The sequence below is a fragment of the Parasteatoda tepidariorum genome, chromosome 6 (assembly GCF_982258835.1).
Source record: "Parasteatoda tepidariorum strain Cologne lab strain chromosome 6, Ptep-v5.0, whole genome shotgun sequence".
Classification (NCBI taxonomy): domain Eukaryota; kingdom Metazoa; phylum Arthropoda; class Arachnida; order Araneae; family Theridiidae; genus Parasteatoda; species Parasteatoda tepidariorum.
The window spans coordinates 115248080-115270338 of record NC_141760.1 but is presented as its reverse complement, the minus strand read 5'-3'; the positions used below and the strand labels follow the sequence as shown (position 1 = coordinate 115270338).

The 22259-nt window shown below is 31.9% G+C and overlaps 1 protein-coding gene across 1 annotated transcript in view; it reads left to right on the top strand.

Moving 5' to 3' along the window:
- Positions 1 to 18964, top strand: part of LOC107439767 (uncharacterized) — a 169298-nt gene extending 150334 nt beyond the window's left edge. The window contains 9 exon segments of the mRNA XM_043051794.3: positions 413 to 543; positions 4923 to 5129; positions 6409 to 6473; positions 6557 to 6613; positions 10284 to 10385; positions 11710 to 11880; positions 12907 to 13047; positions 16392 to 16470; positions 18423 to 18964. Coding sequence (XP_042907728.2) covers positions 413 to 543; positions 4923 to 5129; positions 6409 to 6473; positions 6557 to 6613; positions 10284 to 10385; positions 11710 to 11880; positions 12907 to 13047; positions 16392 to 16470; positions 18423 to 18572 — 1103 coding nt within the window. The 3' untranslated portion in view covers positions 18573 to 18964.
- Positions 18965 to 22259: the final 3295 nt, after the last annotated feature.

Sequence of the window (22259 nt, the reverse complement as noted above, 5' to 3'; positions counted from 1 at the left end):
CTCGAATGAGAAAAAAAAATTATTTTATTTTCAATTTCATCCCATTGCATATAAAAAGGTTTTAAAAATAATTGTTTTTGAGAAATAAAAATTTTGACAGTAATTATTTCTATATTCTTAAATTAGATATATTTGTTAAAATAAATAAATAAAATAAACCTTTTAAGCAAAAACATTATGAATAAAACTTTTATGCTAGTTTTGATCTGCACGAAGAAATAATGCAATTCAATAGCATGCTAATTTTACCTCTAAAATTACTACTCAATTATTAAAAAATTCAAAACTATAAAGTTTATTAATTTATTGTCACTTCCCTTTTATGGTGGTCGTTAAATTCATGATAAGATTGTTTGTTCTTTGGAAAAATGTGATAGTTACATTTGTGTTTTTTTTTTTAATTTTTTTCCAGCTACTTTTGATATCGATGCTTCAGATGAGGATGTCGTCAAATTTAATCCAGATTTTGTCGGTTTTTACGTTGTGAAGTATGATTCGAAAGACTACGCCCGACTGGGGAAAAAACTCATGGATAACCACGAGGTTTTTAACACTATTTCTTTTAACATCTGGACACAGTTCAAAATGAACGATTAAAATATCCATATAGTTCATAGTAAAAAATGGCACATTGTTTAAGTTATGTCCATTATATTCTGAAGGAATTAACCACTGAATCCTAAATGCAGACTTCTAGTACATATAAGTCTGCATTTAATGGTCTACAAATCGTTTCTAAAGGATTAAAAAAAATGTTAGGATATTATTATTATATTTTTTAAATTCATTCGGAAGAGGTGTTTGTACATTGAACTCTCGCTACTACAATATCCGATACAACAATATAACTCCCTCTATTGCAATAATGTTTCGTGGTCCCGATGAACTTGCATATGAATTAATGTTAGTTACCTCTCAATATTGCGATATTCTCTGAAGCAATAAACTCCTGTAAAACGATTTTTCTCTTCAAATTTCAACCTCCATTTTCTCCATTTATTATTGGTTTTCAATTAATGTAAAAATTCTTATTTTATCATATTTTGCCAATTTTTTCCTGGTCTTTTCTGACAAGAGAAGTCTCACTGCTGATTATGTACTTATCTTATTTTTTTTCACTGCAGTGAATGGCTTTTGTATTCAGATTTCAATACCCTATCCTCCATGTACATAGACCACTTAAAGACCTTGCATTCTTAGAATTGCCTTCCTTATCTCTTAAGAAGTCACAGATGTAACATTCCTACCTGATTTCATATACAGGGGGATTCTAAAAAGATGGACAAAATTTTAGGAAGCGATAGTACACTCCCAAGCAAACATTTTTTATCAAAGAATGCATGGTTGAAAACAAAACGGAAAACCGCTACAGAGCGTCAAAGTTTATGTTCGTATATGAGGCAAAAACACACAAAGAACGATGAAGTTAAGTTATAAAAGCAAATTTAATGGCATGTGATTACAATAAGTGGCCGGCAGCGGCTATGCACGCAGTACAACGGCGAAGAAAAGATAGGCGAATATTCTGAAACACACCAGGCATATCACGAACTTTCCCTGCTGCGGCCGAAAGCTTGGCGACAAGTAACGCACCGCAGTAACTCGCAACAGGAATGGAGCTTTCACGTTTGCATCAAACAACTTTCTAAATGAGCCAGCACCTTTGCGTTTTTTTTTCGACCCTGCATTCTTTGATAAAAATTATTTGATTGGGTGTGTACTATCACTTCCTAAAATTACCCATCTTTTTAGAATCACCCTGTATAACCATAATTACCACTCTGCAAATTAAATTTTTATATAATATATAAATAGATTTATAGTTAATGCATATATAACGTTAAAATTTAAAAAAAAATCTTTTTGTGTCCCCAAAGTATGTAGGCTCTCGATATAATAATATATCCCTCAACAACAATACTATATTTATTTGATCTCCAAAATATTGATTGAGCGAGGTTTTACTGTATTTTGTTCCCACTTCATTTAATATTTGAGTATTAATCGTGCATTTTGATTTGATGTCCAAAATAATTTTTCTTTAAAATGTATTATTTGATGTTCAAATTTTGCTTTTAAAGTCAATCACTACAGTATTCTTCAATGACAATGAATGCGTCTATTCGAAGAAAAAGAACTTAATGTAATTAAAATAAATTCTTCCACTAGTGGTGTGAATAATAAATAAATTCTTGCTCAAAAAATGTCTTTTCTACAAATTAGGAAATATTACAACTATTTTCTAAAAAACTATCAAATAAACGCTATTTATACGTTTAAGCTTAAAAGACTTAATTTTTGGCTTTAAAATATTTGACAAGGGATAAAAATATTGAACTCTCGCTATGAGATTTAACCAATCATGAACGACGATTTTGATGTCACACGACACCATAAAATATATTCTTTTTGATTTGTTAAAGAATAAAAATATTGACTTATTTTTATAAATAATATTTTACACGCTCAAATTTTATGCTTAAAATCATGAAACTTCTTTATTTTGAATATGTAAAATATGCTATGGAAAAGAAAACTCCTAAATTATGTCTTGAAAAGACATCTTTTTGACATGTTCTTATTTAAAATAATATTTTCTTTGAATGTATCACATATTTGTTAAAGTTTTATTTTATGTAATATATTGCTCAGATGCATTGCTTTGAACATTAATTTATGTTTAAATTCTATCTTATTTTCTGGGACAATGAATCTAGGTATGATATTTGATTAAAAACAATTTAATAATTTCCAGTTAGATAAAAAAATATCACCAGCCTCGTCATCAAAATCTTCAATTATTTTGACAATAGAATAATTTTCAATTTCATACTATGTAGCTTTATTTCATTTTAAAACCGACATTGAACAGCTGACCTTTGATTGAGACAATCCATGTTCAATTCCTTGTAATTTTGAACCTAACCCTGAAGACAAAGAATCTCCTGCATTGAGAGAAATTATCCTTCTAGGTGGATTTTTTTCGTTACATGAAGAGGGAGGGGATTCTACAACACCTCCTAGAAAGAACAGGTCTCAGCACGGGTTACCATAAATATCTCTTAGTAGTCCAAACGTAATGTTATATTTTGTATTTTCAACCACTGCGCAGCTTAGTACCCCTAACGTAATGACATCTTTCTTATTGTTCGTCTACTGCGCAGTTAACTTCGTCACATCGGACTACTAAATTGATCCGTGCTGAGGCCTTTCTACTTCTAGGAGGTATTGGATTCTAACGGATGTGTACAACTGTAATCAGTGGAAGCCATCTCTCTGGGAGATGTTTGCTTGAAATTATGAAAAATTCGATCGTTTCTTCGCACTTTTCATAAATAATACGGGACTCTTAACAATAAATTATTGTAGATATGATAACAATAAAAATAGAAAATCTCGTAAGCGTTATTTAATTTGACCCGAAGTCAAAACTCTTGATGGTTCCTATCAAGTCATTTTAATTGTTGGTTTCAGTGTGATTCATGATGGTCCAACATCATTTGAAGGTCACCATCAACCAACATTTTCCATCACGCGTTCATGAATTTTGATATGCCAGCAAAATTCCATCGTTTTATGATGGAAAATGATACTTAAATACTATGATGGTTAACCATCAAGATAAGTTTGATTTTCTTGGACCAACACTCCACGATGGTTCCATCCATACAATTCCATGATGGTTTAATGGCAATTCTTGTTAGTTTTCAGGAATATACCACCAAAACAAATATTTAGGTTAGACCATCATAAAGCAGTCCAAATTCTTACATTGGGGTGATGGTGGTTCATGATCGTTCCGACATTTGATTTCCAAGATACAATGATGGAAATTCGTGATGGTTCAATATGAACAAACCATCAAAACAAGTTGCTATTCTTATGTTGGAGCATCATAAATCAGTCCTACATTAGGGTGATGGTTACTTGTATTGATTATTACAAAAAGCATAATGGTTCATGATGGAATTATTGATGGTCACCATGAAGATTATTTTGATCCATCTATAAAAAAACCATCAAAAAATTTGACTTGGGACTGCAGATTCTTCGGAGAAACAATGTTATATCATTTGAAACAAACATTGAACTCAGAGAGATTTATCTAAATCAAGGGCTCGTGAACAAAACAACGCGTTGACTTTGTGAATGAATTTAATTTTTAAAAAATTTTCAAAAATAAATACAGTAATAAATTGAATATAGAGACAGAAATTATGCAATTTCAATTCAGATTGACATTTCGTGCGCGTAATATTTCTTCGAAAATTAACATTTAAAAAGAAAATTTCAGCTGCAAATGAATGGCGATGTTAAAACAGAAAAGTGTTCAACTCCTTAAAATTTCCCAAAATATTTTTTAATCGCTGTTATTTAGAAAGAACCAAGTTTCCATATTCTTATGTTGAGCAACGATGGCTTCTCAGGGAATAGAGCGTTTGCCTTCCAATGAGGTTCGAATCCCGGTGATGACTGGAATACGGCTTGTACCGACCACAGTGCAAACGTGAAATATCATCAGTGGTAGACGGATAATGGGTTAGAGTCCCTTTGCCGCGAGGCTAACCGTGGAAGGTTATCATGTTCTTCCTCTTCATGTAACGCAAATGCAGGTTAGTTCCATCAAAAAAGTCTTCCACGAATTCAAATTTCTCCCAATATTTGATCCAGGATTTCCCTTCTCTTCAGGATTGGGTTTAAAATGCCAAGGCTACGAAGTTGAACGATAAACCCAAAATTGGGTCTTGTGTTCAACGACGGTTACAAAATATTCTTTTGCTTTTCAATAAAGCTGGTGATCGGAGTTAAATTGGTTAAAGGACTTTATATGGTAAACTGATTTTTAAAAAAAATGTTTTGAAAGTTTAAATTGTAAAATGTCTTGCCAGATATGCAGAGTCTTTTTATATTTTTGAGTGCAGGAGTTGAGTACGACTGATCGCTACAATGTGCTGCATGACGCATTCTTGCTGGCAGAGACAGATCGATTGACTTACGACGTTCCCATGGAACTCACCAAGTACCTGAGGAGAGAAAGAGAAGCTCTACCCTGGACACTACTCAGGGATCACTTCATCTACTTCCTGAGGATGCTTCAGGGAACATCGCAAACAGTCACCATGCTCAAAGTATAATGTATACACTGTCTGCCCAAATTATTAGACGCCCTCTAAGATTCTATGTAAAATCTTAATTATCAGATGACACTATAAAGCTGTATTGTTTTCGTACGACTGAAACCGGTTTGCACTAATTTACGTCCAGTTAATTTGGGTTCAATTTGGAGTTAAATTTGACTATATATAATGGGTTAATATGGGTTACACTTGACGATATATAATATAAATTTGACAATAGGATAAATTAGGCGACATGTTATATAAATATAGAATATTTATTGCATCAGGTATTATATTAGTAATTACAATAATTCGACCCAATTACTCGACTCAATTACTCGACTTCAAAAATGGCATGTTTTGTACGAGTTTATAGACACATACTTTTATAGTTAAACATACATGTAATGGAATTTTATTCAGGAGATTTTTTTTATACTTCCTATTTGTATTTATTTTAAACGTATTTCATTACAATCTTAACCAATTGAAGCAGGAACTCAAATGAATGCACACCGGTTTTATCCGAGTAAAAACAATAAAGCCGTATAGCCTGTAAAAGTATAATGATCACCTGATAATTAAGAATTATCAGGTGATAATTAAGAATTTTTTGTTTAAGGTTAAAAATCAAATAAATATGCTGTAATATTTTTTTTTTTTAATTTCTAATTCAATAAGTTTTAATTTCAATTGGATTATTTTGAAATTTATCCTGCTGCTGTTAATTTATATCAGAGATGATTGTGCTCCGAAAAAGAGAAGGATTTCCTGATTTCTCACTAATAGCGATCCGGAAGTTTCCGGTAATCCAAGGTCCAGAAGTTTCAAGAAATCACCGATTGCATTTATGCATTAAAATTCTTGCATATTTTATTTAAAAATATTCGAACTAGAATTTATACTTGGCATGTCTTTCATTTGTCAATATTTTTTTCTGGTAGAATAATAAATGTCATCAGAGATAAAAGTAAACTTGTACATAATTATTCATTTAAATTATGCTGCATATGATTTGTTTAGAATTTCATGTTATGAAAACACCAATGATTTAAATTTATAAAAAAAAATTAATTTTTTTAAATGCGTCATTAATGATTTTACTCAAAAGAATGATTTTGCTTTGAAGTGCTGATTTTTAAGTTGATCTCATAATTACCCCTAATATTTATGTGCTATTGTACTTGACTAATCTCATTATTATACTCCAATATTACTGTTCTCAAAACTAGGGATCTTTCTGAAATCGTTCTATTTATTCCTTAATCAAACTACTTTTATTTTATAGGAATACGTTCAAAGATTGACTTATGACCTTTACGAGGAATATGTCTGGAATACAGGAAGCAAAAGGTAAAAAGAATAACTGATCGAATTTTCCCCCGCTGCTTTTAATGGAATTCATAAAAATTGATAGTCTTCTTTTCTTTTTCCAGTTATTTCCAAAACAGAAAAACAAGCCTTGGAAGTTGTTCTTACACATACCCGGATCTGTAAGCGTGACCCTTTTTTTCAATTCACGCTCTCATCATATCTTGTTCAGAATTTAAAAATTTTATAGTAAAATAAATGAATAAAAAACTTTTTATTTATCCACTCAAATTCAAATGATTTTTTTTTTTTGAACTTGTAATGGAGAACACGTGATGTTAATACAGTTTCTTCAATCATTCATTAAATAGGGATGAGCATAAAACGAAATGGAGTTTTCTGATGGGTAAAGATTTAGTCATGGTTTTATTGAAATTACATACATTTGCAGGCTTATTTCCTCAATTTAGGCTTATAAGCCTCTGTCAAGTGGAAGGACAGACAGAACAATTTAGAGAAGGACATCACAAAGAATACATCCAGGGTTACGACGGGATTCGAACCCGCCACCTACACGCGTCACACTGTGTTTAACGGATGATACTGTGGCGTAACTACCACTACAAATGTTAAATAACAAATCACTAGTCTATAAGACATGTTAACTTGATTCTATCATGAGGTACCTTTTGATAGATGAAGCTTGACATAGTCTATAAATAAATCCCCCACATTGGTGACCCGGACGTGATAAGAAATTGTCAATATTGATGGATGAATCCACATTAAAAACAGTTGATTTGCTAAAAAAATATACTGCTCAGAAAAAAAAAAGAAAGAGAAACCCGGTGAAGTAAATAAAGTCTCCCGGTTAATAAATAATAATGAGCGAAATGCTAGAAAAAAAAATAATAGCGAAAAGCTATAAAAAAAATGATGGGAAAAAATAGCGAAAAGCTATAAAAAAAAAAGAAAAAATAAGGAGCAAAATGCTTGGAAGAAAAAAAAATTTAAAAAAAATTATAATGAGCAAAAATTGAAGTTAATAAATAAACAGCATTAATCAACTAGTGGTAATTGTTCATCGAATTCTATCACAGATAAAATTCTGGAAGGGGAGTAATGTGGCGTAACTACCACTACAAATGTTAAATAACAAATCACTAGTATATAAGACATGTTAACTTTATTTTATCATGATAGATGCATACCTTTTGACAGATGAAGGTTGACATAGTCTATAAATAAATCCCCCACAATACTGCTCGGCCAGGGAGGCCCCTCATTGTTTTAAATTTAACTACAAGGGATTCAGTTTTCTCATATTTTAAAAATAAAATCAGAGATTTCTAACTTTTAGCTCTATTTGAACAAAAGAAAATAGTTCATATTCAAGTATTTAATTATTTGAAATTCGCAATGTCAGATAAATTCAATCAAGAACATGACGTGGTAGCACGTGTGGCCCACGTCACTAAAGTTATACTTTTACAGTTGTCTGTTACCACGTGCTTTTTTTCCAATGACTACCATTAGTTCACACTCTTCCTATATCTTGTTCAAATTTTAATCAATTGTTCATAAAATACTTTTTATAAATCCATTCAAGTTCAAATACGTTTTTTTAAACCTTGTAGTGGATGATAACTTGATGTTAATACAGTTTTTTTTTTCTTCAAATATTAACTCATTCATTAAATTAGATTAATTAATTTTAGTTTCAAACTTGAGGAAAAAATTGCAATTATTTAATAAAAAGGTCTTTATTGACCTATGTAGGAATTGACTTAAATTTTTATTTTATATTACTTGTTTTATGTTGACATTATTTTGAAAGAAATGGTTTGAAGTTGCAAAATTTATGAGACCCACATTAAGTTTGTTTCAATTATTTCAACAAATCTGCAAAAAAGAGAGTGATTTAGAATTTTTATAAAACGCAATTTTTAAAAAAGAGTGGTGATAAATTTTTATTAAATGTATCTGTACATTTTATTTAAATGGACTAATTCTGAAAGTAATTTGCACTTATACCTTACCTTTGAAGTTTTTCAAACCTATATTTTTTTTATTTTGTTATGAGCTACCATGTTTAAAGATTCTAACAACTGTCTATAACTATTTTTTAAAGATAAATTTTAATCGAAAAGTAATATTTTTATTAAAGCTTGTTTTTATTACAATTTGTATTCACAGTCACGCTAAACACTAGAAGATCAATTTTCTGACGAACTATCAATAAATATATATTTATTTAATAATTATAATTTGTCTTTATAATAGTTTTATCAGACATGTTTTATATCCGTCATTGAACTGCTGACAATTTTCGGTTTACGACTAGTCTGGTCATTTTGAACCCAACTCAGAAGACAAGAGAACTCCTGGGCCAAGTATTGAGAGAATTTTGCCTTCGTGTAAGACTTTTTGATGGAACTAACCCACATTTGCGTTACGTGGAGAGGAAGACCACGAAAACCTCCTACGATTAATCCGACGGCAAGGGGACTCTAACCCATGATTCGTCTACAGCATAGGATGTCTTACGTCAGCACTGTGGTCGGTACAAGCTGGATGCGGAATTAGTATCGAAAAGCCATCACTGGTTCGCCTCATTGAAAGGCGAACGCTCTATCCCCTAATCTCTTATCAGAGATGTTAATAAATTTATGTCATTTTAACTTTGTCACGATCAAACTACTAAAACAAGCTTTAATAATTGCATCTTTTGGTAAATGACCAATGGTCACATATTAATCGGTCATTTCATTAGTAATAATTACCTATGAAGCTTGACAATAACCGATTGAGGCCATAAATTCTCTCAAATAGTTCCCTTATTATTAATAATCTCAGTGTATTGTAAATAAAAATCACACTTGCGTTTCAAACAAACGGGAGGTTTCAAGAATATTCGTTTTCCCTCCCAACACGATGACCTGTTTGACCTTTTCCTAAATAAAGGACTTTTTTAGTTTAGGAAACAAATCTTAAAAGCTTGCATCCAACACTATGACCTGTTTGAACTTTCCTAAATAAAAGACTTTTTTAGTTTAGGAGACAAATTTTAAAAGCTTGCATTATAATTGCATACAACCAAAAAGGAATGAGTCGGGATAGTTCGAACTCCACCAGCCGAGGACAGAAGTAGTTAGTGGTGACTGGTGCACGTTAAATCTGTCGGGTCACAAAGTTCTCCATGTTCCTATAACAAATTATACTTCTGATGGTCCTGAATTGGAGATTGATCGTTTTCTGGTTCAGGTCAAAATTACGATTTGTGGGTGAATGAATAGATGCATGAATGGGTCCGCTCTACAAGCAGTGTGTGACATACGTGTGTGGCAAAAGTCGAATTTTTGGCCATAGTTGGCCCCACTGGAAAGCAAGAAAAGGGGCAGCCCCTTTGCCTTTATGGCAGACGACAGCAACAACCAAAAAGGAATCGTTAAAGGCCGCTAGATTGCAAATTAGCTATCGGGCCAGGACTTCTAACCATAAACAAAAATCTATAATTTTTACGAATGGGATTTATTTTCAATGTGAAATTCAATTTTTGGAACATTGAAAAAGCTGTTTAAAATAATATCATCTATGTAGTCCCTAAAGAGGAAAAAACACAAAAGAGCGTAATAAATAGCAGCATTAATCCAATAGATCAAATTCATTTCAGAACTTCATTAGCATTTTTGACTCATAAATAAATCAGTTTACCTAACACATTTAATTATTATTATTAAAAGTACTTGACATATTATCTCTAACTCTTTACCTAAATAAGGTAGTAGTATTTTTATCACTAAATGTTTACCTGGAAAAAAAAGAGTTATGTAAAAATGTTTATTTTCTCAGGGAATTTGTACCAACCATTGTTGACTTAGCCTGCAGAACTGGCAACCAAAAATGTCTTCACACAATGCATCAAGAGTTGCAGCTGTGGATGCTTAAACAAAAGTAAAAGCTTTTATATCTCTCTCTTTGGACAGTCTTATTTAGCTTATAAGAAGAAATATACTTGCACCTAGTGTTTCGTGTAGATGTTCGAAACATTTTAGACAAATTTTAAAATAAACTGTTGGATTTAGTCATCTGTGGTTATTTTCCTAAACGTTGATATTGGAGGAAATCAGAACAATGGATTATAGTCCTAACTATAGGTCAGACACTCTGTGGCGGTCCAACATTAGGCAACAGTAAAACTAAGAAATTATAAGCGAAAGGCTTCACAAAATGGAATGGAAGTTTATTTTATTCCTTGTTTTTAATTATGGAAAGCTTTAAACTCATTTCAAATTTTAATGAGGTTGACTTTTAAAACTCTTCTAGGTGTTAATCAGTGTTTAAATAGTGATAAATAGTTATAAAGAAAAACGCAATTGCACTTAATTTCAATTTCTTTTTATCCAGCAATGGATTTAGTAAAACTCTAACTAAATGAATAATTAGTCTAACTAAACTAAACTAACTAACTAACTAAATGAATAGAGTGATTAGCATAACGTTTGCAATCTTTAAAACTCAAAATATTGCATTCATTTGTTTACTAACCTATCGATATATTACGAAAAATACATTTTTCACTTTGAATATGTTTAATTTCAATAATTTTTTCTACGTTTCACGATATTTCTAAAGCAAAGTCATTTCCACAAATTGAATGAATACAAATGCCAAATATTTAAGTTGTCTATTTTCATTCAGAAAAAAATGCATGCTTGATTAGATATGATTTCAAAATTATCCCCGTATCGTGCCAACGTTTTCAACATTGATTCTCAAGTCAAAAGTTTTGATGGTTTTCCATTGAATGGACCAACCTAGTTTGGATAGCAACCATCAATAATTCTATCATGAACCACTATGTTTTTTGATAGTCACCAACATAAGTAACCATCACCCCAATGTAGAAATTCGGACCGATTTATGATGGTCCAGCATTGAAAAAAAAAGACAAATTTGTATATTCCTGAGAACCAACAAGAATTCCCATTAAAACCATCATGGAAATGTATAATTGGAACCATTACGGATCATGGACTGTTGGTCCATAAGAATCCAACTTCTCTCGATGATTAACCATCATAGTATTAAAGTAGCATTTTCCATCATGGAAAGATGTTGGCATATAGAAAATCAGGAAGGCATCATGGAAAATGCTGCATGATGGTGTTCATCAAATGATATTGGACCATCATGAATCGCACTGAAGCCAACATAACTCATTTTGACTTTCTTGCTCACATTTTTATGCACCGATTCTTATATTTTTTATTGACAGCACATCGGCTGATCTCTCATTCATCTTTAAAGTGGCTGTACCTCATTACGGTAATGAGACTCTCTGGCAGTTTCTATACGAAGAGTTCATTGATAATGAAACTTCATACGATGAGAAACTTCTATTGGCAGAAGGACTCGTTGCCTTCACCGATCCTTCCCTCATCTCCAAGTAAAATAACTTTCTATATTCTTTTTTCATTAAAAGAAAACGCCCTTCCGAAAATTTAATAGTTCTGTTTTTTTTTTAACACTAAACATAGCAACACTTAATCTATACCTATTTTTACCATAGCTGGTCAAATAACAGGATTTTATGTTTCTTGATCAAATGTATGAAATATGGATGTTAGGAAGGAAATAAACTAAAAAAAAACTTTATTATAATTTGACAAAATTGTATATTGCCAATTTTTATGTGTTGCAAACACAAATAATAAGAATTTTTTATTCCTTTGCTTAACGCATTTTTTAAATATACAGGGTGTTTTCATTGTACATTTTCCGCAAACATATTTCTTCTAATTATTATTATTTCCATAATTCTTATAATTAATAATTATATCTTCTAAGATTTTGTGCTGTCCCGATTGTTTCGACATTGTTCTGTGTAAAAACAGTCAGTTAGAAATGAAGTAAAGCTATCAAAATAAAACATAATAAGTTACTTACCAAAACATTTAGTTTTTGTCACTTTTTCTGACACAAAAATGCTAATCTAAAATTATAGGTACTTTCTTGAAATTTGAATTAGCAGTTATTCTGATTGAACTCGCTACGCACCAGTCTTTGCAGATATGTGCAACTCATCGAATGCAATAGGTTGAACATGCATTACATCGTCATTTCTGATTCGATAACCTTATAAAGCAATAAATTGTCTTCCAGGTCAAATGATCGGTTGTCGTAGAAATAGGTATACGACAAGTATTATTTGAAACAAACAAAATATTAAAAATAATAATAATAATAGATTATTAACTGTATACAATTGTTAGAAAAAGTCATGAAATCAAATGTGCAAAAACGATAAGATGATAAGCGCATTTTCGACGCAAAAGTTCTTAAACGGTCATTTGATCGGTTATAGTATGTTTAGTGTTAAAAAACACTTTTTTACTTATAAAACTGGCCTTCCCACTTTGCGTTCCAATTTTAGCTATGTCCACCACACTAACATATTTTTTTTATTTTATAGGACTCTCGATGTTATGATGTGGCATCCCAATCTCGATGTCAGTTTGATTCGAGCTCTCTTTCAAGGATTGGGGGATAATCCAATCGCCCTACCTATTATTTGGAACTATGCAAAGAGTCATTGGCTAATCATCCTAAACAGGTATCCTTTCTACTTCACAATATTTTTTTTTTTTTTAAATTTAGTTTACTTCATGATAACAAGTTCTAATAACGGTGATAAAAATATTATTGCCTCATTCTAGTTTTAAGTTACAAATCATGACTGAAATTCTATCAGCTCGCTTTTCTGTCTAAGTAAAAATTATTTCTTTCGGTGGTTTATTAGGAAAGACGACAATGCTCAAGACATTTTCTTTTATATTGGGTAATGATATGTTATAAATCTTTTATCCTTTTTGAAACTTTACTAAATTTGTAAAAAAAAAATTAGTTTAAAGCTTCGCGGTTTTTTAAAAAAAATAAAGCGTTGTTATTGGGTTTAAAAAATAAAGTGTTAAGTCAATGATTTTAAAAAATAAAGCATCAAATTTAGTACAAAGATTAAATAATGCATGATTTTATTTTATTATATGAATTTAAATTAAAAAAAATGTTCTCTCCCGTGCATTACCATACACATGTAATGTTATTTTTTGTGGATATAGTGAACCATAAGAAGAGAGGAAATTGGATATCAGGAACTTTTTTATGTCTTTGACTGATTTTTTCTTTTTTTCATTTTTTGGTAATTTTGAAATTTCTACATAAAATACATATACCGATTTTTAAAACCATCTATTGAGTGGATAAGTATTTTTTTCTTGTTTGCTTCTTCTATCTCAGTTTTCCCATCCCACCAGTAAATTTTTTGCACGCAAGACGAAGAGTCATGAAAAATAAAAGTTAACACTTTTTTTTGTTACTACCTATTATTTTTTAATCATTTTTGTAATTCTTTTTGTGGGTCATTTATTTAAATAATGTGTAATAAAGGAACAGTTCGGAAATGTTAGTCAAAATTGTTTGCAGTACAGCAGGGCTCGAAGAAAGTCAGAAATTTTACCCGTCCCCGAGGACGGCTTGTCCAACAATGTACCCGTCCTCCTTTGAAACTAACCCGTCGCTTCTAAATAAATACAAATATAATTTTCTCTTATTTATTACAAACATTTATATAAATTGCACAATGAATTAGTAGTTACTAGAATTACAAATACTAGGTTACTAATAGTAAAACCTAGTATTTCTTTTATGAAATAATTTATTTCTTTTATAAAATAATTTAAATGACAAAGGTCAAGTTATCTGGAATGTCAATTTATCCGAGGATACTTCGTTTTTTAAATGAAACAAATATGACGTTTGCCAGTTCCACAATCAAGCCAATGATTGACAGAGGTTTCTGCACAGAAATCTGAAAGGGATTTTCCATTTAGGTGGATGTTCATAATTGCGTTTAATGCTTTTTGAAGACCAGTAAGTAATGTGTCTTTTTGTAAGTTCATTGCTGAAAAACCCCTTTCAACTGCTGCAGTACTCCCAGACAGAGAAAACATCAATTCCACCATGCGCAGCATGTTGCTGTATTTCGAGATTAGAGGATCATTTTAGAAGTGAGGCGCTAGACTATAGGTTCCCAAAGTGGTCCAGGTGCACCCCCAGGGGCCGTAGGAGACCACACGGGGGTCCACGTAGACGTGAAAAGAAAACAGGGGTTCACAAGTTGCAAATGGGGGTCCACGAAAAATTTTCTGGTTTTCATAATAAAGAACAAAACTTTTGGCTTGGATTTACCTTAAAAACTTTGCAAAAACTTTGAAGTCGGACACTAAAGGCGAATCGATAGTCCTGAGTGATTTTTTTTTACAGAAAAACCTATTCCATTTACAAATATAATTTCGGTGGCAGCAGATGGAGCTTCTGCCATGTTCGGGTGATACCGTGGGTTTATAAGCTATCTTAAAAGAATAATACCAGGACTAATTGCAATTCACTGTGTCATCCACCGACAACACCTTGTAGCGAAAAATTTGAGTGATGGATTGCCCCAATCGCCTCAATTTATGATTAACGCAGTTAATAAAATAAGAAGCAATGTTTTGAATACCCGTTTATTTGCACTATTGTGCGATGAAAATGATGAAGATTTCCAACGACTACTCTTGCATACTGAAGTACGCTGGTTGTCGAAAGGTGCATGCTTATCGAGATTTTATTCACTTTTCGAATCAGTGATAGAGTGTCTGGAAACTAAAACACCAGATTTAAAAGAAAATCTGATCAAATATAAAGCGGATATTGCGTACTTAACAGATTTATTCATAAAATTCAATGACGTTAACTTGCAGCTACAAGTGGACAGCCTTAATTTAATAAAAACAAAGGGGGTAATTTCGGCTTTTCTTGGTAAATTGAAATTAGCACCAACGAGGAACTAGCTGAAGGTGGAATTTAAAAAAAGGCTATCAAACATTTTGGCTGCAGGCAGAAATCCCCGAAAAATATCCTGAGCTATGGAAAATTGCGAGAAAATTTTTGATAGCGTTTCCCTCGTCATATCTTGTCGAAAGAAGTTTCAGTGCCGTTACCAACCTGCTGTTAACAAAAAAAATAGCAGATTGAACATCACAGAATGGGGAGATTTGAGATTACTTCTTACAAAACTGAAGCCAAATATTGATAATTTGCTGTCAATTCATCAAGTGCATCAGTCTCATTAAAAGTATGACTATTTTTTATTGTTGATTTACATTTCTGTGTTCATTGTTGATTTTTTGTAATAATAAATGTTTATAATTTTGTATAACCACAAGTATTATTTTAATAAATAGGACACAAGAAAATGTGCTACTTTTCCCCCCTTCTTAGCACCCCCAATTTAGGGCGATATTTCTTAGGAGTTTTGGGAATACAGTAGAAATGTAGCAGCAGGGGGTCTACCGAAAATAGTAAAACTTTGAAAGTGGTCCACGAGAAAAAAAAGTTTGGGAACCTCTGCGCTAGACTCTTGTAAGATAACAAAAATTGAAAATGTATCACGAATATTAATGGAAAAATGGCAGTCCGCGCGGACGTCGGATTCGAGATATTTGTTGTCCGCAGGGAATTTTTGACCGCCGAGGACGGGCGGACGGGTGTTTTTTCGAGCCGTGCAGTACGGATATAATAAACTCCCGGCTATAGTGAACCGAAATTTCGATCCCTCGAAGGTTCACTATACCGGGGTGACTGTGTTTTGAAATGTTTCATATGAAGAATGAAATAAATATATAAAATTTCTTGAAATTGATTATTTTAATTGAAAGCTCGATGAGAAATTCTTAATGAAAATTTTATAAGTACCTCTTCCCATTTTATTCACATACTGTTTTGCTACTTTTTCTCGGCATTTTACACAAATAATTTTATGCATGCAACCAGATTATTAAATAAATTGATTCTCGGAACTATTTTTAAGTTCTATCTATTCTAAAGAGAAGAACCTAAATTAAAAATCTTCCTCAGGTTAGAAGCCAGCAACAGCCCTACTGTTGGAATATCGGTATTTTGTGATAACTTCAAAACATTGAGTTATTTAGGCGAAGTAAGTAAAATAATTTTATTCCTTTTTTCATTTAATGCTACAACAGTATTCAAGGAAAACCAGCCATTCTCTTAGGAGAATATTTCTATTTACAAAAGTACTTCCAGTAATGCTCTGATACATTAAAATAAGACGACGCAATTATTAAACATACACACAGGGCCCGACTTAGCCTAATTAGGGCCCGGGGCAAAAACTTCGTTGGGGCCCTCATTTGCTTCACTACTTTAGTAGTGAAGAACTTTATGGAGGTATTTAAATTTTTCGTTATAGAGAGATAACAAGAAAATTGACAAGAAGCTAAAATAGCTATTAAAGCCCCCCCCCCTCCACTGGTCAGAAAAGATATCGTTCTGTCAATTTTATTGATTTTCTGACAATTCTATGTCTACCATGCTGAATGCAGCTTTCTGATTGCTAACTTTGTCATCTAGCTGTGAAAAATTCTTATCCTTGTTGATATTAGGGCGGAATTCAGCTAAATTTACACAATTACGATGGCTCAATTAAGCCAATCAGAATGCCTGTATTTTTGTATACGGTACGGTAACATAGTTTATTCATCATGGAATTTACGTTACATGAACAATTTTTATTTGACGCACTTAAAAATTCTATTGATATAAATATCTACAGAACACAAAACAGTAAACAGTGAATAAAAACATCATAATCTAATATATATATATAATATATAATTTTTATTAGCTTGGGAAATTGATCAGTCCCACGCTACTGAGACCTATTAACATTTAAATATATTGTCCAGAAAGATATAAAAACCCTCTTTCCAAGGTCAAATGTGCTATTCTATACCTATCCACCAGCATGTAAGGTTGTCATTCTGGGGCTCTGGCCCTTACTTTAATAAAATTATATTATGTATGATTCCTGCATTTTCCTGTATCTTTTCCAAGAAGCACCGGCCACACTACAAACTTACAATGTTTAGGCTTTCAAAGCGTAACATATATATATATATATATATATATATATATATATATATATATATATATATATATATATATATATATATATATATATATATATATATATATATATATATATATATATATATATATATATATATATATATATATATATATATACATATATATATATATATATATATATATATATATATGTTACGGCCAAAGCCCGAATTCGGCCACTTCGCGAATTGGCCGGCCAAATCGCGAAATGGCTAAGAACGCTGTAAATTAGTTGGCCAATGTCCGATCTTTTCTTGATTTCGAGAATTGGCCGGCCAGATCGCGAAGTGGCAAGGGAGGATCAGTCAAAGTTGGAAGAAAAAATTATTGACTCGTATTACTGGCTCTGTATAACCATAACTTCATTCTTTAAAAATTACAAGCTGCGGGGGGATGTGGCCATTTGAGACAAAGTAAAAAATTAAATTTTTTAAATTTTAATTCAAAAACTTGTCTATTTTTTATATTTTTAAATTAGAAGATTTATATTTTTAAATTAAAAAAGAAAACAAAAGGGGTAATATTAGAAAATTAACTTTTTAATAAAACAAATATTAAATAATTGTGGTCCCACCTTACCACCCGGTACGTGAAAAAACATATCAGTACATTTTTTCCCTGCAAAGTAAAAGTTATTAGAAATACAAAAGATATTAAAAAAGTTGTAGCAGCAGACAAAAATGTCGCCACGTGGCACATTCCCGCCGGAATTGCAGATGCGCCGCCAACTGAGCATTCTTGAGTGAGCACATCGCGTTTTGGCTGGAATATTGTGGCCACTTCGCGAAATGGCCGCCAAAGTAGAAGATTCACTGATCGTTTCGATTACATCGCATTTTGGCCGAGAGGTATGGCCAAAGTGCGAAATGGCCGGACTTCCGGCTTTGGCCGTAACATATATATATATATGATAACGTCTAATAATTTAGCCAGATGCTCTAATGAATGCTTGTGTTTCAGTTTGTTGGATTTTTGAAGCGAATTCCTATGATTAATGACTTTGTAATGAGTGGATGTATGGAAGAGATACAGAGTGCCATCAACTGGTCTGAGAAATATGAGGAAACTTTAAAAGATTGGGTGAACACAATGCAGTCTCTTGTGATATGAAGCTCAACTTTTGATCCAAATTTCAGAGGCATTATTTAATTATATTTCTGTTATCAACTTATTTTAAATAATTTTGTCCGGATAACATCAGGGAAAGTTAAATTTTTTTAAGAATAATAAAATTCATTTCTCAATTTTTAGAACGTTAGAGAACATTCTTACTAGATTTTGTTTGACCGTATTGATTAAACTGCGCTGATCCGATTCTCGTTTTCAAAATTTATTGTTCGAATAAATGTTTTATTTTGAAGAAAAAATTACAATTTAAAACCAGTAGCTTTGGAATGAATTTTTTTAGTTTTTAAATTAAGTTTATTTTCAAATTTTTTTTATTCCATTCAAAGTAGTTTATTTACGACCAAAGGACTTTTTCGGCTGTGATAATTCAAAGAGCGCTCCAAAAACACCAGGTCAGAGTACACGCCATTTTTTTTTAACGATCTGTGAAGAAAAAAAATTTATGCTTCCTATACTCATTCCAAATGTCTGTCATTAAAGAAGTTCAATGTTTTTTTTAACTCAAGTGATTAGATGACGTCAGCAGACGTTACCAAAAAAAATTATTTCTTTTTGTTTTCTTCATATTTTTTTCTTTCTATTTCCAAGTTATTTCAAGTGTTTGTTTCATGTATAAAAAATAGTTTAATGAATGTGTTTATAAAATGAAACACCTTTAAGCTACAGAATTGTATTTTTAACGCGACAATTTGACATTTAACGTATCTAAGTCATTGATGTCTATGAACAAACTTTCTGTCATGTGTATATAATATTAATGTTTTGGAATCAAACTAATAAACATTTTTGAAAAAATTAATTATAAATAACACTAATTTATTGATTGTTTTTTAATTAATATCAAATGCGTTTATGTTTATTACGCACTTAGCTTTGGGGGTGGGGTGAGGGGGTGTCCCCTTTTATTTTCACTCTCAGCTCCAACATGAATCAGGCTGGAATCGAATTAATGTTATACTTCATGCATTGCATTCATGTTGGAGCTTTTCAGTGAATAGCTGTTTAACGAAACAAAAGCGTTATTCCCGTTCAGTAAAACAGCTAGGTACGTTTTTCATTTGCGCCACACTAGAGCTGCACAATGGGCTATTGGCGACGGTCTGGGACACATCCTTGAGGATGATCCTAAGACGTGCCATCGTAATTTTGATCCTCTGCAGAGAGGATGGTTCCTTTGCTATGGTAGCCCAACGACCTGCGCGCGAACTCCAGCACTTTACGGCAGAGAACCGATACCGCGCACCCGCAGTCCCTACGCAGACTGATCAAAGTGGTCACCCACCCGCTTACTGAGAGCAGTCAGTGATACTTCGGTGTTCTACTGGGAACCGTGTCTTTACGATCTGTCCACTGCGGGACAAAATTTTCAACAGAGATTTTGATTTAAAAATAGGATTAGATTTCATAATTTCTTGATGTGTTGCTTCGCACAATTCTGTTTGCGAGCAAGTTTTCAATTTCAAGTTTTATAATAAAGATATAGTTTTCAAATAATCTTTTTCAATAATTGTAATTTTTTTTCTAATGGGTTTTGAAACACTTTTGCTTTGTTATAACCTTGGCTTTGTATAGCCTTGACCAAGGTTATAGCAAAACATTCATTGAAAAGCTCCAAAATGTCGTCTGAACAAGAGCACACACACACAGCAATATTTAACCTCACTCCTATTCTCCCAAAGGGGCATTTATCGGTTAAGGTTGAAGACAAGAAAGGTAGAAAGAAGAGGAAAAAAAAATAGATAATAGCAACAAAAAAAAGAAGAAGAAAACAAATGCAAATTAAAAAAAAAAAAAGATAAAAAAACGAAGACTGGAAAGAAAAGATTTTTCTATTAGGCTATGAGGATATATTTTCCAGACTATGAGGAATTCTACCTTTGGTTGTTTAAAGTGGTAAGTGGAGATTCTATTGCATAGTGCCACACTGTTTCTCTCCACTGGCACAAGCGTTGTCAGTAGATAGGCAGAAGCGTTTTAGATACGCTTTAAAGAGAGGGGGCATGCTCTCTAAAAAAAAAGAGAATTAACTGCCTATTCCATTCTAAAGGTTTGAATGAGATTTCTCTGATTAATATTCTCGATTTGTGATGATGCCAGGCCTTTTTAATTTGTAGTTTGAATGTTGATGTTGAACCCTTATTAATTGCCTCTTTAGCTAAGTTATCTGTTTTGCTCGTTTCCATCGTTGTTGTAATTATGAGCTTTAATCCATGAGATTTGGGCGTTATTAGTATTAATAAGTAGATTCCTGAATGATCTGGTGAGTGGGTATTAAAATTTTTATGAGCTATTATTATTGTTGAAAGGCTGGCTCACCAGATTGTAGTTTGGCTTGTGATTTGTTGTTTTATGGCCTGACTGAATACCGTATTGTAGAAATTAAGTTTCAATTGTGTGCTTCGATGTGATTATGCATTCAGATTTGTTTATTTATTTTTTTTGGAAAACCTTTCTCCTCCAAGGAGGAAACGTACAATTTATTAAAAAACTGCTTTTTCCCAAGGAACTAAGCCTGTCCTTCATTACCTTTTAAAAATGTTCTTTACTTGATTGATATTGGTTTTGAAAGGATGTTTTTTTATATTTTGTGCTATAATTTAAAAAAAAAAAGATACTTTCAAATTATATTTTAGGAAACTGCTGAAAGCCGAAATAATCAAGATTTTTATTTATTTCAAAGCTATAATAATTGCTTAATTGTTTTAGTTATTTATTTATTTTTAAACTACTACTAGAAGTAAAATTCTATAAGAACACGCTCTGTGAATGTATATAAAATATTATATGTAATTGTCTCGTATAAACAAAAATCATATACAATGAACTCTCGCAACTACGATATCCGATGCAACAATAACTCCCACTATTACATTAATGTTTCGTGGTCCCGATGAACTTGCATATGAATTAATGTTATTTACCTCTCAATATTGCAATATTCTCTGAAGCAATAAACTCCTGTAAAACGATTTTTCTCTTCAAATTTCGACCTCCATTTTCTCCATTTATTATTGGTTTTCAAATAATGCAAAAAAATCTTATTTTATCATATTTTGCCAATTTTTTCCTGGTCATTTCTGACAAGAGAAGTCTCACTGCTGATTATGTACTTATTTCATTTCTTTTCACTACAGTGAATGGCTTTTGTATTCAGATCTCAATACCCTATCCTCCATGTACATAGACCACCCCAAGAGCATCCATTCTTCGAATTGTCTCCCTTATCTTTTAAGGCAGCGTTTCTCAACCTTTCAGTATTAGGCGGCACAGTTTTCAATCATAATGCTCATCTCTCCCCCCGCTCTTACAATACGTACTACAATAATGTATATTGGTATTTTTGCTTCTGTTTATAAAATATTTTTAACTAACTGCCAAAACAAAAGTAAAAGCGAGTCAACGTTGGGAAAAAATCACGTCTTGCATTTTGCCAAGGTTGCTTTGAACAGATGAAGCCAATGAAAGCGAGGAAAATTTAAATATTATGTTTGAAAGGAAAGACAAACAGGAAGGTAACGTTAAAATAATATTAAAGTAGAAAAATTCGTTAATGAAAGTTAACCTAGAAGGGGTGAGCTAAATTTAGAAACAGAGAATACATTTTTTTGAATAATAAAAGAAATAAAACAGAAGCATGACTGAACAATGAAAAAAAAAGTAATGTTTGTG